Source organism: Canis lupus, chromosome 28 (genome assembly GCF_011100685.1).
Source record: "Canis lupus familiaris isolate Mischka breed German Shepherd chromosome 28, alternate assembly UU_Cfam_GSD_1.0, whole genome shotgun sequence".
Classification (NCBI taxonomy): Eukaryota; Metazoa; Chordata; class Mammalia; order Carnivora; family Canidae; genus Canis; species Canis lupus.
Genome location: NC_049249.1, coordinates 1,119,079 through 1,134,268, shown reverse-complemented (window position 1 = coordinate 1,134,268; position 15,190 = coordinate 1,119,079). Strand labels below are relative to the sequence as shown.

General features: G+C 42.1%; 1 protein-coding gene across 10 annotated transcripts in view; it reads left to right on the top strand.

Moving 5' to 3' along the window:
* VSTM4 (V-set and transmembrane domain containing 4) overlaps window positions 1–15,190 on the top strand; it is a 101,036-nt gene that overhangs the window by 39,145 nt on the left and 46,701 nt on the right. For all 10 annotated transcript variants that reach the window (XR_005380357.1, XR_005380355.1, XR_005380356.1 and 7 more), the window contains exon 5: window positions 7,355–7,388. Coding sequence is in view for 7 of the 10 variants with exons in the window: in XM_038578043.1 (XP_038433971.1) it covers window positions 7,355–7,388 (34 nt within the window). In the remaining 3 variants the exon portion in view is untranslated. The remainder of the gene's footprint in view (window positions 1–7,354; window positions 7,389–15,190) is intronic.

Below are 15,190 nucleotides of genomic sequence, written 5' to 3'. Positions count from 1 at the left end.
TTTCCTCCTTAGCATCCGCTTACCTTGTCAAGAGTGCCCAAGCTTTTCTCCTGTTCCAAACCCTTGCCTATGCCTTTGAGCTTGGGGCATGTGTTTCATGTGGCCAGATGTATTTGCCTCCCTTCAAGAGAATAGTGCAGAAGGCACAAGCCAGCCATCTGACCCATCCTCCTTGGAATTTTGCTTATGACAGCTGCTCAACAAATGGGGGAAAATGTGTTTGTTTCTCAGCTGCTTTGTTCCCAACTGTTGGAGTTTGGAAGCCACACAGGCAGTCTCCAAGCCTGTTTTGCTCCTCTGCCTGAGTTCAGGGGCATGATAGAGAAGTGTGCCTTGAGCTGCAGGCTCTGTTAGTTCTTAGGCAGGATCAGGGAAATAAAGCAGGGTAATTAGTTGAGGAGACATCCATCTCCTCCAGAGCCAAGGAGGAGACACACACTGCAGGCCTCACACAGAGCCACTGAGAACCCCCCGGATAGCCTCACATGCACCTACACACAGTGCCACGAAGCCCTACTGAGCTTTCAGGAGCTTTGCCTGGGCACCTCCTGCGGGCCACACTGCTCACTGGCTCCTCCACGTTCTAGCATAATCCTCACCACCAGTCTGGAGTGACAGTCCCTGTTGCTCCCCTCTGCGACAGAACACAGCTGAGGAGCTTGATAAAGTCCTGAAACAGGGGTGTGGCCGAGCCCCAGCCCAGCCAGATTCAGAGGGAATTTCTATTCAGGGAAACTGTCTCCATCTGGGGGCCAACCTTGCCAAAGAATTTTCCATCAGCCTTCGGTGGTGGTTGCTGCCAAGTTCCTTTCCAAACAGGAATCAGAGCCCCTGCAGTCCCTAGGGAGCTTGGCTGTACACCAGCAGGCTGGCCTTCTGTAGCCCTGGCAGGGCAGTCCTGCCCCATGTGGCCCTAGGAGCCAGGCGCCTCCCAGCCACACCCAAGGGCCAAGGATCACAGGGCGAAGGTCAGGGGACTGTGCGTGGCTGGCCCTGGAGCCTTAGAGCAGCACTGCCCAAACTAAGCAGTGGGCTGTTGACCAGGAACCCTGCTCAAATGAAGATTCTGATCCAGTACTTCTAACAAGATCACCGGTGGGGCCACCAGGGCTGGCCTGAGGTCACCCTTTGATAGCAAAGTTTTAAAACCAGTTGTTCTTAACTCTTCTACTCTGTACCTCTCTTTTATAACAAATATTTTGAAAGGATCCCATTGCTGTCTTGAAGTGAAACTCAGGGATGAGATATGCTTCCTGTACCCACAAAAATGAAATCAGGCCCAGACCCCCATGTTACATGGACATTTCCTGGGTTTTCTGTGTAACTGTGGGTGTGGGGGGCCTTCTGTACCCTGGCCACATGGAGGAAAGCCCAGCTTTCTTGCCTAGGTAAGAATCACAGAGCTGCTCACATACACATGGAAAGTAGAGGTGAGCCCAGCACCTGCTCTCCTGCTCTTTTGGCAAGATCTGTCTTCAGAGGCCATCAGAGCTGCTGTCCCCACTCCCAGTAGGATCCCCTGAAGGGCACACCCGAGGTAAACAAAGCCCATCCCAGAAGCTGAGGGGCAAGAGGGCTAGTGTCCTTCTCTCAGTATTCCAGGCCTTGTGGCCTTGTGCTGCTTCATTTTCCTGGGGTGTTCCTTCTTCCTGTGAGCTGCAGTTAATTGCACCTGTGTGTTACGTGCTCTCCACTTTCCTCCTAAGCTGTGAATCTTCATGCTGGCTGTTAGTGCCAGGCTGCCTGGAACTTTGTCCCAGGGCCTCTGTGGCTCTGAGTCACCCCAGAAAATAGTAGTCCTGGTGGCCTTGGACCAAGCCTTGAGTTGTTCCAGTGGCTCCTCTAGTTGTTCCAGTGGCCTTTACTTGTTGAGGAGAGTCCAGACTCACAGATTTGAGGTGGCGCCAGCACTCCCCAGCCTTCCCTGTCTCAGCTCTTAAAAGGGCAGTTTTAAAGGCACTCTAGAACCAGATGGAAGGAGAGGGGCTTAACCCCTTTGTCTTTACTGTCTGTGTTTGTGATGTCTTGGTCTCGCGTCCACGTAGTATGCTAGAACTCATGCGCTGGAGCCAGGGCTTCCTCGAGCTTGCTAGACACCCATGTTCCCCTGAAGCAAGCTTGTTCTCCCTGGCTTCCCCATGGCGATGGGACCAAAGAGCTGTGATCTTCACTCCTAGAGGTACAAGGAAGGGGGTGTGTGATGCATCCCTGTCACAGCCACACTCAGTGCGGGAGGAGGCTCAAAGCATGGAGTGGGGTGGTTGTGGATGAGGAGCAGAGGGGTGACCCCAGGGCCTTGGGGAAGTTGAAAGGCTCACCTTCCTGATTTCACAGATGCTTGGACAATCTCTAGCATGAGCTCTCCGCTCCAGACACTTACAAGGCGCAGATTTTGTCTTCCGAGCACGTGGAAAGGCTTGGCTGGCTCTCATGGGCCCCTGCTGCCTTGGGAAGGGAGCCCATACTCCCCGTGTGGGTGCTTATAAGCCTCTCCAGGAGCATAGCACAGACAGCATGGATACAGAACCTAGAGCCAAGCTCCTTTACCTACAGAGTGGGTCTTCTCAGGCCCCGAGTAAATGTCCTGAGTCCCCAAGTATCCTCACTGTAAAAAAGGGATAAGAGTTTCTCTTACTTGTAAGCCTGTGGGGAATGCTTTTCCCATTGTGGTGTGGGCACCAGTCCTTGGTGTGGGCAGTTCCAGGGAGCACCATCTCCCGGGTGCAGCTCACTTTCCTAACCACATCCTTGCGTCATAGTCATGGTGACTGGGATCAACCATGTGAGGGCAAGCAGAGCCCTTCTGCACACTGTCCTCAATAGAAATAATACAAGCCCCGTATGTAATTGGACTATTTTTTTAGTAGTCACATTAACGAGGTAAAAAGGTAAAACAAACAAACAAAACATATTTTGTTTAACTCAACATATCTAAAATAGCATTTCAACACGTGTCAATGTAAAGATTCAGAATGAGATATTTTACATTCCTTTTTTTATACTAATCCATCATGATTTCATACTTCTAGCACCTCTCATTTTTGAGTGCCAAATAGCCACCTAGGGCCCACGTCTACCATCTAGGACGAGTCTCTAGACACATAACCTTGTGTGCTGGTGCTTTCCATCAGTGCTTTTCATGTGGCCATGAAATGGCTCTCCGTAGCAAGAGAACTGGCGATAGAAAACCTCATTCTCTTTTTCAGCTTCCTACTTGGTGACCGAGAGAAATGACTTTACCTGTCCTTGTAACTGTGCCAGCCTGGAAACGCTGTCAAGGCAAGGCTGCTTCCTGGAGAGGGCTGGGGTTTTGGCTATGACATGATGGGAGCATAGTTCTGTGTAAAGGGAGGGGCTGGCAGGAAATGGGGCACCCCTGCTCTTGTCTTCCCCCCAAGCGAAATGCAGGTGGTCTTTTCTAGGCTGCCTGGCTCTCTGCCGGTGCTGGGGTAAAGGGAGGCTGGGAGAGCACTGTGCCCAGTCCTTCTGGCTCCTTCTGCAAATGTACAGGACCTTTTGCAGGGGCTATTACAGTGTTCACACCGTGTGGGGGATGCTTGGGGAACAGAGCAAAGAGCAAAAATATCCATGGGTCCTATCTCAGGGTCTCTGTGAGGCCTGGGGGTCTGGAGAGGGTGCAGGCAAATTGGAGAAAAGAGGGGGATGGTCAGCCATACCTTGAGGCCCCTTGGCTACTGCTACAGGGCTTGACATGAGTGAGGAGCATGGCTACCTCCACTTCAGATCACCTGCCTGGAGGTGGTAGTGAAACAGAGACAGGCTCAGATGGGGATGATGCAGACTCCAGCCTGGACAGGTCATGTGGGAGGTTTGGCCGTGAGGTGAGGGCTAGGAGCAGTGTGGCTCCAGCTGAGGAGGCAGAGAAAGGGTAGCCCAGGGCCTGGTGCTCACAGACATCATTCTGCCACGAGGTGAGAAAAACAGTACTTTCTTTTACTCTTTAAAGTCTAAAGATCGCAAGATCACCATTGAAAAAGAATTGTGTCCTGAGTTTTCTTTTCTGTGCAGTATGATTGCCTTGTGCGGAGCCAAGAGCCTCTGGGTCAGGTGTGCTGGGTGTGAGGCCAGGGCCCACGATGGAGACAGGCTCCAGGATCACCCTTTATTGGCTTCTTTCTTTTCCTGGTCTCACTTGCCCACTCTAGTGGGTTTGCTGGGATCACTTCCCACATGGATTCTTTGTACCCAAGCGCTTATCTTACAGGCTCTGTTTCCTGGGCAGCTCTAGCTATGTAGTCAGCACTGATTATGTTCTGTGTATTTAAGGGTGACTCTGGGCCACGTCTATTTCTCAGATGCCCATAAGTCTTATGTTTGGTGTTCAGGATTACTTTTGGTTCCCTGGGCAGTCGTCTTCATTAAAGAGACTTCAGCCCTGCATTTACTGGTCTGGGACCTTGTAAGCATTGGTCAGCAAGTGCTGCCAGAGGTGCGTATTTTGGCCTGGCGCTTTCTGAGTCAGCCTCCTCCCCTACAGCCAACTATTACGAGTCCCCCTGGGCTGCCCTCTTGCTCCCTGACTTCCTGAACTCCAGGCTGCTCACCTCAGCGCCCCCGGACTGGATTTCCCAAAATACCCATTCTTATGGGTTCCCTAGGGCCCCAGTCCCAGCTCTGCCCTGCTCCAGCTGTGGCACAGTGGGCCAGCCATTTCTCCTGAGACTCACTTTCTTCATCTATAGGAGCTCTAATGCCAGTCGCCCAGTTTCTCTGAGAATGGTGAGGTACTAGTAGTTACAAGAGGGCTCTGGAGTCAGGCTGCCCAGTTTGCCCCTTCCTGGGTGTGTTAGTTTGCTTGGGCTGCCGTAGTAAAGTTAGAGGTGGCCCTCTTCTCCCTGTGTCTTCATGTGGCCTTTCCTCTGCACTTGTCTGTTTCCTAATTTCTTCTTATAAGGACATTAGTCATGTTGGATTAGGGCCCACCCCACTGATCTTATTTTAACTTAATCTTCTGCTTAAAATCCTTATCTCCAAATACAGTCACCTTCTGAAGTATTACATTTTAGGGCTTCAACATGGGAGGGACACAGCTCAGTCCATAGCACCAGCTGTATGACCTTGGGCAAGGTCAGTAACCTCTCTATGCCTCAGGGCTCTCTCCACTGTAGAATTAGGTGCAATGACAAGGTTTTTGTGAAGATCAAATTCAAGTGCAAAGTTGTGGACTTCAAATATTTTTGATTGCATAGCATCTAAAAGTGTTTCAAAAACTATGCATGCTTGAACATTTTTTTGTCGATATTTAAACTTTTTCATCATAAATGTAAATTGTTGGAAAGGAGGTAATTTCCAGGGCATCACAAATATTGACATCTTAAAATGAAAGAGTTAAATCTCTTTTACATCTAAATGTCATGAATTTAATAACTACCTCCCTTTGTTTAAAAAGACTCCATGAACATGCTTTAGCTATTAGAAATTATATATTGTTCCTTTTTCTCCTTGAACTTTTATCTTTAATCCACTTACCCCACAAGTATCCCACTTTAATAGTTTTTTTGTTTATACTTCTCTGTAAAAATGTGTATAAAAATTTAAATTAAGAATTTTTAAATTTCCTTATTCCAGAAGTTTTATTAAATTTTTTATGTATAGAATTATCAATATTGCATAATTAATAAATTTGGAAGATGAGTATAAAATTATCAAAACCTCATAGATATTATCAATTTAGATAATAATCTTAACATTTCGAAACATATTTTTATTAACTCTTTTAATAAACATGTTTTTTAAACATATTTTTATGCTTTAATAAACATATTATTTTTTATTTTTTATTTTTTTTAATAAACACATTTTTTAAAGATTTATTTATTCATGAGAGACGCAGAGAGAGAGGCAGAGACACAGGCAGAGGGAGAAGCAGGCTCCTTGTAGGAAGCCTGATGTGGAACTCAATCCCGGATCCCGGGATCACACCCTGAGCCGAAGGCAGACACTCAACTACTGAGCCACCCAGGTGTCCCTAATAAACACATATTTAAATAAATAAATTTTTATTTTACTTCATATACCCTTGCATGAATTTGCTTAATAATAGAATTCAGCATCATTTCTATTTCTATTTTTTAAAGTTTAGATTGATGCTGAATTCTATTACTAAGCAAATTTATGCAAGGGCATATGATTTATCATTGAAAATGGTTTTTAATACTCTACCAGCTGGCAACTGGATTAGGTCATTATTTATCCTTGTTGAAAGCAAAATATTAGAAACCTCTCTGCTGGTGAAAGGTTTAGTTGTCCAGTCGTTAGTCATTCGCTTTCTCATTTCAAATAATTTCTTGTTTGGTGCCTACTGTTTTTTACCTCCATAGTACAAGTCAGGATGTGCAACAGGGGTGCCTCAATTTTGTAAAGAGAAACTATGATGTGATGGGGAGGGAGGGAAAGGAATATAGAGCTCAGGCATGTTCTGGAGAATGAATTCTGATGAAAGAACAGCATGCTAGGTGAGGATCTAGAAATTGATTTCCTTAAAACAGCCCTTCCTAGTGGTTTGCAAACCCCAAACAAATGATCACTGATTTATTTAATAAGTGTAGTAAGACCAGAAACATAAATACTAGCTATGGTTTTTATTATTGCTGCATCTGTAAATTATCCACCACAGAATAGTACACAGGATGCAGAAAGAGCTTATGTGGTAATAAGGAGTCGTAATGGGTAAATTGAAAATGCCCTCTCTAAAGCTGAGCTTCTGTCATGCTGGTCTGGAACCTGCCCTGGTCACCTGTAGGCAGATCAGTCTTAATATAGTAGCTTAAAACAACAACGATTTTATTTGCAACTAGAATTTTTTTCCCCCCCTCAATGAGACCTACTGTGGAGGATGTCTTGTTCTAAGACTGTTTTTCCAAGGTCTCCCCTGGAAGAGCATTGATCAGAGAACAAAAAAACCCACTTTATGGAGAGGAGCATCTAAGTGGAAACAGGTTGTCCCAAAAGGCTTTCTCATGACTGAGGCAGAGCTTTGAAGTTGAGTGACTCTTACTCCAGGACCTTTCAAGTTAGAACTCACCTCAACCTGGCTTGGAAAAAAAAGTGACTATTTTGGGTTATCAAACTAGGAGGTCTGGGGTGTATGATTTCATGCCGGACTCCATCAAGGTGTGGAACAGTATCAAGTCACTGTGGTGTCCATGCCATGGCTCTGCTCTACTAATCCAAAGAGAAGTATGAAAACCCCAAGTGGTGGCTTGTACCAACATCTGGGTGACATCTGGGCACCTACATTTCCTGGTGATTCCTGGAACATATATATTTAAAGTAACATTTATTTACCATTTTCTATTTCTTTTCTTCTCCCCGCCCCCCCTTTTTTTCACAGCGAGACATTATTTGGTGAAATGTCCTCAGAACAGGTAAGAATATTTTCTTTTTTTAAATGAAACTCTGATATTTTACTTTATACTGAAATTACCAACAAATTGGCTAAATTTGTTGTATCTTTACTTAAAGGTCTGCATGTTAGTCTGCAGGTTGGCCTAAAAATGTGTGTTCTTCATGCACTTGCATGTTTCTAGATTCCCTGCTCTGGTTATCACCCTCAGAGAATCCAGAGAAAATATGGTTCAGGCTGGTTCAAAATGCATGCTGGAGGAGGCCTGACTCCTGCTCCTGGAGGGCTATTTCCCCTGTTTAGGAAGAGGCTAGCAGCTGGACTGAACCACTCTGATGCCTTTTGACCACAAAGCCTCCTAATTCCCTTCCACCAGTGTCTGCTTACCCTTTGCCCCACTCTGAAGAATGTGGCCATTAGAAATATATGTGCTAAGAGGTTAGCCTTCTAACTGGTGGTACACCTCACAGATAACATGACAGTTATAGTAGATATTGCAAACTCAGTGTTTAGAAATTTGAGACTTTGGTCCAGACACAATAGCATAGGTCAGTTTCTCCCTGCTCTTCCCTGCTAAGCACACCATAAACCCTGAAAATAATATCAGAGACAATCAAAGAAAGGTGGTAAGAAGAACATGATGAAATCCAAAGACAGAAAAACAACTTAAAAGCAACCAGAGAGAAATGATGCATTATCTATGGGGAACACAAATTTGAATGACAGTGTATTTTCGTTTGAATCAATGGAAGGCAGAAAGAAGTGGCACATTTTCTTTTTAAGAAATTCTATCTATCTATCATCTATCTATCTATCTATCTATCTATCTATCTATCTATCTTTACGTATTTGAGAGAGAGATTGAGAGAGAGATTGAGAGAGCACTCGAGAGTGTGAGCAGGGGGAAGGGCAGAGAGAGGGAGAGAGAGAGAGAGACTCTCAAGCAGACTCCTAGCTAAGCAAGGAGCCTGACTCAAGGCTTAATCTTGTGACCTTGAAATCGTAACCTGAGCTGAAATTGAGAGTTGGACATTTAAGTGACTGAGCCACCCACACCCCAAGAAGTGGCACATTTCAAATATTGAAAGAAAAAAACTGTCAAGTACAAACTCTATATCCAGCAAAATTGTCCTTTAGGAATAAAGGGAAAATAAAGACATTCCCAGAGGAAGGGAAACTTAAAGAATTTCTCACCATCAGGCCTACTTTAAAGAAAGGCTAAAATAAATTCTTGAAATAGAAGAAAAAGACTCGGTACATTAGGAAGGAAGAAGGGACAGTAGAGCAGAAATATTGTTATCTAAGTAAGCTGTTCTTTTCCTCATGAGTCTTAAAAATAATATTTTATAATTGAAATAAAAATTATAAAACCATGTGATACTCAAGAAAAGCATTACGAAATTTAAAAGTGGGAGAGGAAAAGTTACCTAAATAGAAGTGAGATTTTTACACTTCACTCAAAGAGATAGAAATTTGGTAAGTCACACATGTATATTATAATGCTCAAACTAACCATTAAAGTGACTGAAAAAATTGAACTCAAAAACAGTATGGAAAAATAATGATAGAATCCTAAAATATGTTCAAGTAACATAAAGGAACAGAGGAATGAAAACCATGGGAAATAAACAGAAAACAGATAATAAAATGAAAGACTTAATTGCTAACATATTGTTTATCTTAAATCTAAATAGTTTATTTTTTTTTTTTAAATCTAAATAGTTTAAATATTAATCACTCAAATGGTAGAAATTGATAGAATCAACTTTTATAAAAACACAACCCACCAATATGCTCTTTACAGGAAACTCACTTCAAACACAGTGACTTAGGTGGGTTGAAATAAAAGGAAGGTGGACAGCCCAGGTGGCTCAGCAGTTTAGCACTGCCTTTAGCCCAGGAACTGATCCTGGAGACCCAGGATCAAGTCCCATGTCAGGCTCCCTCATGGAGCCTACTTCTCCCTCTGCCTGTGTCTCTGCCTCTCTCTCTCTCTCTCTCTCTCTCTCTCTCTGAATAAATAAATAAATAAATAAATAAAATCTAAAAAAAAAAAAAAAAGAAATAAAAGGATGGAAAAAGTTATGCAGCATAAACTATACCAAAACAAATCCGGATATACCAATAATATGATAAAACAGAGGTCAGAGCAGAGAAACTTATTACAAACAAAGAGATACATTAGATAATGATTAGAGGATCAATCCACCAGGAAGACAAAGATCCTAAATTATACACACCAAATAGCAGAACCACGAAGTATATAAAGCAAAACCTGAAACAGCTGAAAGAAGAAATGGATAAATCTACCATTATCATTGGTAGTTCCTGCACCCCTCTTGGCAACTGATAGACCTTCTAGACGGAAATTATCAAGGCTATTAAAGATCTAAGCACCACACTCAACTGACAGTACCAAATTGATACGTATCAGACACAGACCAGCACCAGAAGAACACTTGTATTTCCAGCCCCTTGCAGAACATTCACCATAAGATACAGTTTATTTTAAACTAAATCTTGGTCTTTAAAACAAACCTCAACAAATTTAAAGCAATGGAAATCATATAAACATGTGGAAACTAAACAATACACTTTAAAAATAATCCATGGATCAGAGAGGAAGTCTCAAAGGCAATAAAAAAATAGAGAATTGAGCAAAAATGAGAATAAACAAAACATGTGGGATGCATCTAAAGCAGTGCTGATGGGGAGAGATATGGCATTAAATGCTTATATTAGAAATTAGGAAAGTCCTCAAGTCAACAATCTGAAGTCTCACCTCAGTAAATTAGGAAAAGAACAAAATAAACCCAAAGCACACAGGGGGACAAAGTGATAAAGACCAAAGCAGAAACTGATGAAATTTAAAATAGCAAAACAATAGAGAAAAATCAATGAATCAATATCTGGTTCTTAGGAGATTGCTGGGAGAAAATGGGTAGAGTCTACCCAGGATCTCTACTTAAAATCTTATGACTGTGTGTGAATCTACAATTATTTTCATAAAAACTTAAGTTAAATGTGAATTTGGATGTCTCTGGGGGATTCTGTTTACAGCCCCAACAGTTCCTATACCTGACTATTTTGTGTTACTGCTGCAGAGTTTGGGATCCAGAGAAACCCTGTTATTAAAATCAAAATGCAGATTTATATTATGAGGGTTTACTGTCTACTAAGAGTAGATTAACAATGAGGAAAAAGCCATAAATCCCTGCTTTGTGGAAGTTACCAGGCAGTGAGTGCAAATGCATGTGTCCCTGGGAGAGATGTCTCCCAGGTTGGTGAACTCGTTCAGAGCAGGGAGTGCTATGAGAACTACCAGATGCACTGTTGTGATAGAAGGGGCCTCATGTGACTTGGAGTAGTGTGGAGTGCTCATGTTCAGCAGCAATGTCAGTGGAGGTGACTGTTTGTTTTTTTTTTAAGATTTTTTTGTATATTTCTTTAACTGGATTTCGATTTGCCAACATATAACATAACACCCAATGTTTTCCCAACAAGTGCCCCCCTCAGTGCCCATCACCCAGTCACCCCATCCTCCTGCCAACCTCCCTTTCCACTACCCCTTGTTTGTTTCCCAGAGTTAGTAGTCTCTAATGTTCTGTCACCCTCTCTGATATTTCCCACTCATTTTCTCTCCTTTCCCCTTTAATCCTTTCACTATTTCTTATATTCCCCATATAAGTGAAACCATATAATGTTTGTCCTTCTCTGATTGACTTACTTCACTCAGCATAATACCCTCCAGTTCCATCCACATTGAAGCAAATGGTGGCTATTCATCGTTTCTAATGGCTGAGGAATATTCCATTGTATACATAGACCACATCTTCTTTATCCATTCATCTTTCGATGGACACCGAAGCTCCTTCCACAGTTTGGCTGTTGTGGACATTGCTGCTATAGACATTGGGGTGCAGGTGTCTTAGCTTTTCACTGCATCTGTATCTTTGGGGTAAATCCCCAGTAGTGCAGTTGCTGGGTCGTAGGGCAGGTCTATTTTTAACTGAGGAACCTCCACAGTTTTCCAGAGTGGCTGCACCAGTTCACATTCCCACCAACAGTGTAAGAGGGTTCCCTTTTCTCCGCATCCTCTCCAACATTTGTGGTTTCCTGCCTTGTTAATTTTCCCCATTCTCACTGGTGTGAGGTGGTATCTCATTGTGGTTTTGATTTGTATTTCCCTGATGGCAAGTGATGCGGAGCATTTTCTCACGTGCTTGTTGGCCATGTCTATGTCTTCCTCTGTGAGATTTCTGTTCATGTCTTTTGCCCATTTCATGATTGGATTGTTTGTTTCTTTGCTGTTGAGTTTAATAAGTTCTTTATAGATCTTGGATACTAGCCCTTTATCTGATGTGTCATTTGCAAATATCTTCTCCCATTCTGTAGGTTGTCTTTTAGTTTTGTTGACTGTATCCTTTGCTGTGCAAAAGCTTTTTATCTTAAGTCCCAATAATTCATTTTTGCTTTTGTCTCTCTTGCCTTCATGGATGTATCTTGAAAGAAGTTGCTGTGGCCAAGTCCAAAAAGTGTATTGCCTGTGTTCTCCTCCTGGATTTTGATGTATTCTTGTGTCACATTTAGGTCTTTCATCCATTTTGAGTTTATCTTTGTGTCTGGTGTAAGAGAGTGGTCTAGTTTCATTCTTTTGTATGTGGATGTCCAATTTTCCCAGCACCATTTATTGAAGAGATTGTCCTTTTTTTTTTTTTGAGACTGTCCTTTTTGCAGTGGATAGTCTTTCCTGCTTTGTTGAATATCAGTTGACCATAGAGTTGAGGGTCCACTCCTGGGTTCTCTATTCCGTTCCATTGATCTATGTGTCTGTTTTTGTGCCAGTACCACACTGTCTTGATGATCACAGCTTTGTAGTACAACTTGAAATCCGACATTGTGATGCTGGCTCTGGTTTTCTTTTTCAATATTCCCCTGGCTATTCGGTGTCTTTTCTGATTCCACACAAATCTTGAGATGATTTGTTCCAACTCTCTGAAGAAAGTCCATGGTATTTTGATAGGGATTGCATTAAATGTGTGAATTGTCCTGGGTAACATTGACATTTTCACAATATTAATTCTTCCAACCCATGAGCATGGAATATTTTTCCATCTCTTTGTGTCTTCCTCAATTTCTTTCAGAAGTGTTCTGTAATTTTTAGGGCATAGATCCTTTACTTGTTTGGTTAGATTTATTCCTAGGTATCTTATGCTTTTGGGTGCAATTGTAAATGGGATTGACACCTTAATTTCTCTTTCTTCAGTTTCATTGTTAGTGTATAGAAATGCCACTGATTTCCAGGCATTGATTTTGTATCCTGCCACACTGCGGAATTGCTGTATGGGTTCTAGCAATCTTGGGGTGGAGTCTTTTGGGTTTTCTATGTACAGTATCATGTCATCTGCAGAGACAGAGAGTTTGACTTCTTCTTTGCCAATTTGAATGCCTTTTATTTCTTTTTATTGTCTGATTGCTGAGGCTAGGACTTCTAGTACTATGTTGAATAGCAGTGGTGAGAGTGGACATCCCTGTCTTGTTCCTGATCTTAGGGGAAAGGCTCTCAGTGTCTCCCCATTGAGAATGATATTTGCTGTAGGCTTTTCGTAGATGACTTCTAAGATGCTGAGGAATGTTCCCTCTATCCCTACTCTGAAGAGTTTTGATCAGGAATGGATGCTGTATTTTGTCAAATGCTTTCTCTGCATCTGTTGAGAGGATCATATGGCTCTTGCTTTTTCTCTTGTGGATATGATCTGTCACACTGATTGCTTTAGGAGTATTGAACCAGCCTTGCATCCTGGGGATAAATCCCACTTGGTTATGGTGAATAATCTTAATGCACTGTTGGATCCTATTTGCTAGTATCTTGTTGAGAATTTTTGCATCTGTGTTCATCATGGATATTGGTCTATAATTCTCCTTTTTATTCATGACAGACAGAGAGAGTGTGAGAGAGAGACAGAGACAGAGAGACAGAGAGAGAGAGAGAGGCAGAGACACAAACAGAGGGAGAAGCAGGCTCCATGCAGGGAGCTTAATGTGAGACTCAATCCTGGCACTCTGGTAGCATGCCCTGGACCAAACACAGGTGCTAAACTGCTGAGCCACCCAGGGATCCCTTGGTTTTGGAATTAAGGTGATGCTTGCTTCATAGAACGAGTTTGGAAGTATTTCATCCCTTTTTATCTTTTTGAACAGTTTTAGTAGAATAGGTATGGTTTCTTCTTTAAACATTTGACAGAATTCCCCTGGGAAGCCATCTGGCCCTGGACTATTGTGTCCTGGGAGGTTTTTGATGACTGCTTCAATTTCCTCCCTGGTTATTGGCCTGTTCAGCTTTTCTGTTTCTTCCTGTTCCAGTTTTGGTAGTTTGTGGTTTTCCAGAAATACATCCATTTTTTTCTACATGGCCTAATTAATTGTCATATAGCTGCTCATAATGTTTTTAAAATAGTTTGTATTTCCTTGGTGTTGGTTGTGATCTCTCCTTTTTCATTCGTGATTTTATTAATTTGAGTCTTTTTTGTTTTGTTTTTAATAAGGCTGGTTAATAGTTTATCTATCTTATGAATTCTTTCCAAGAACCAACTCCTGCTTTTATCTGTTCTACAGTTATTCTGGTCTCGATTTCATTGAGTTCTGCTCAAATCTTTATTAACTCTCTTCTTCTGCTTGGTGTAGGTTTTATTTGCTTTTCTTTTCCAGTTCCTTTAGGTGCAAAGTTAGCTTGCATATTTGATTTTTTTTTCCCAATTTTTTGAGGGATGCTTTTATTCAGATGTATTTCCCTCTTAGGACTGCTTTTGCTGTATCCCAAAGACTTTGAATGGTTGTATCTTTTCATTAGTTTCCATTAATCTTTCTAATTTTTCTCTAATTTCCTGGTTGACCCTTTCATCTTTTAGCCGGATGGTCTTTAACCTCCACGTGTTTGAGTTTCTTCCAAATTTCTTCTGTGATTGAGTTCAAGTTTCAAAGCATTATGGTCTGAAAATATGCAGGGGACAATCCCAGTCTTTTGGTATCTGTTGAGACCTGATTTGTGACCCAGTATGTGGTCTATTCTGGAGAAAGTTCCGTGTGCACTTGAGAAGAATGTGTATTCAGTTGCATTTGGATGTAAAGTTCTATAAATGTCTGTGAAATCCATCTGGTCAAGTTTATCATTTAAAGCTCTAGTTTCTTTGGAGATATTGTGCTTAGAAGATCTGTCATTTGCAGAAACTGCCGTGTTGAAGCCTCCCAGTGTTAGTGTATTATTATCTAAGTATGTATTTACTTTAGTTATTAATTGTTTGATATACTTGGCAGTTCCCACATTAGGGGCATAAATATTCATGATTGCTAGGTCCTCTTGTTGGATAGATCCTTTAAGTATGATACAGTGTCCCTTTTCATCTCTTACTACAGTCTTTGGGATAAACTTTAATTTATTTGATATAAGGATGGCTACCCCTGCTTTCTTTTGAGGACCATTTGAATGGTAAATGGTTCTCCAACCTTTCATTTTCAGGCTGTAGGTGTCCTTAGCTCTCAAATTAGTCTCTTGTAGACAGCAAATAGATGGGTCTTGCTTTTTTATCCAATCCGAAACCTTGTGTCTTTTGATGGGATCATTTAGCCCCTTCACGTTCAGAGTTACTATTGAAAGATATGAATTTAATGTCATCATAATACCTATTCAGTCCCTGTTTTTGTGGATTATTTCTTTGGGTTTCCTCTTTCTTTTACAGAGTCCCCCTTAACATTTCTTGCAGAGCTGGTTTGGTGGTCACATATTCTTTCAGTTTCTGCCTATCTTCACAGCTCTTTATCTTTCCT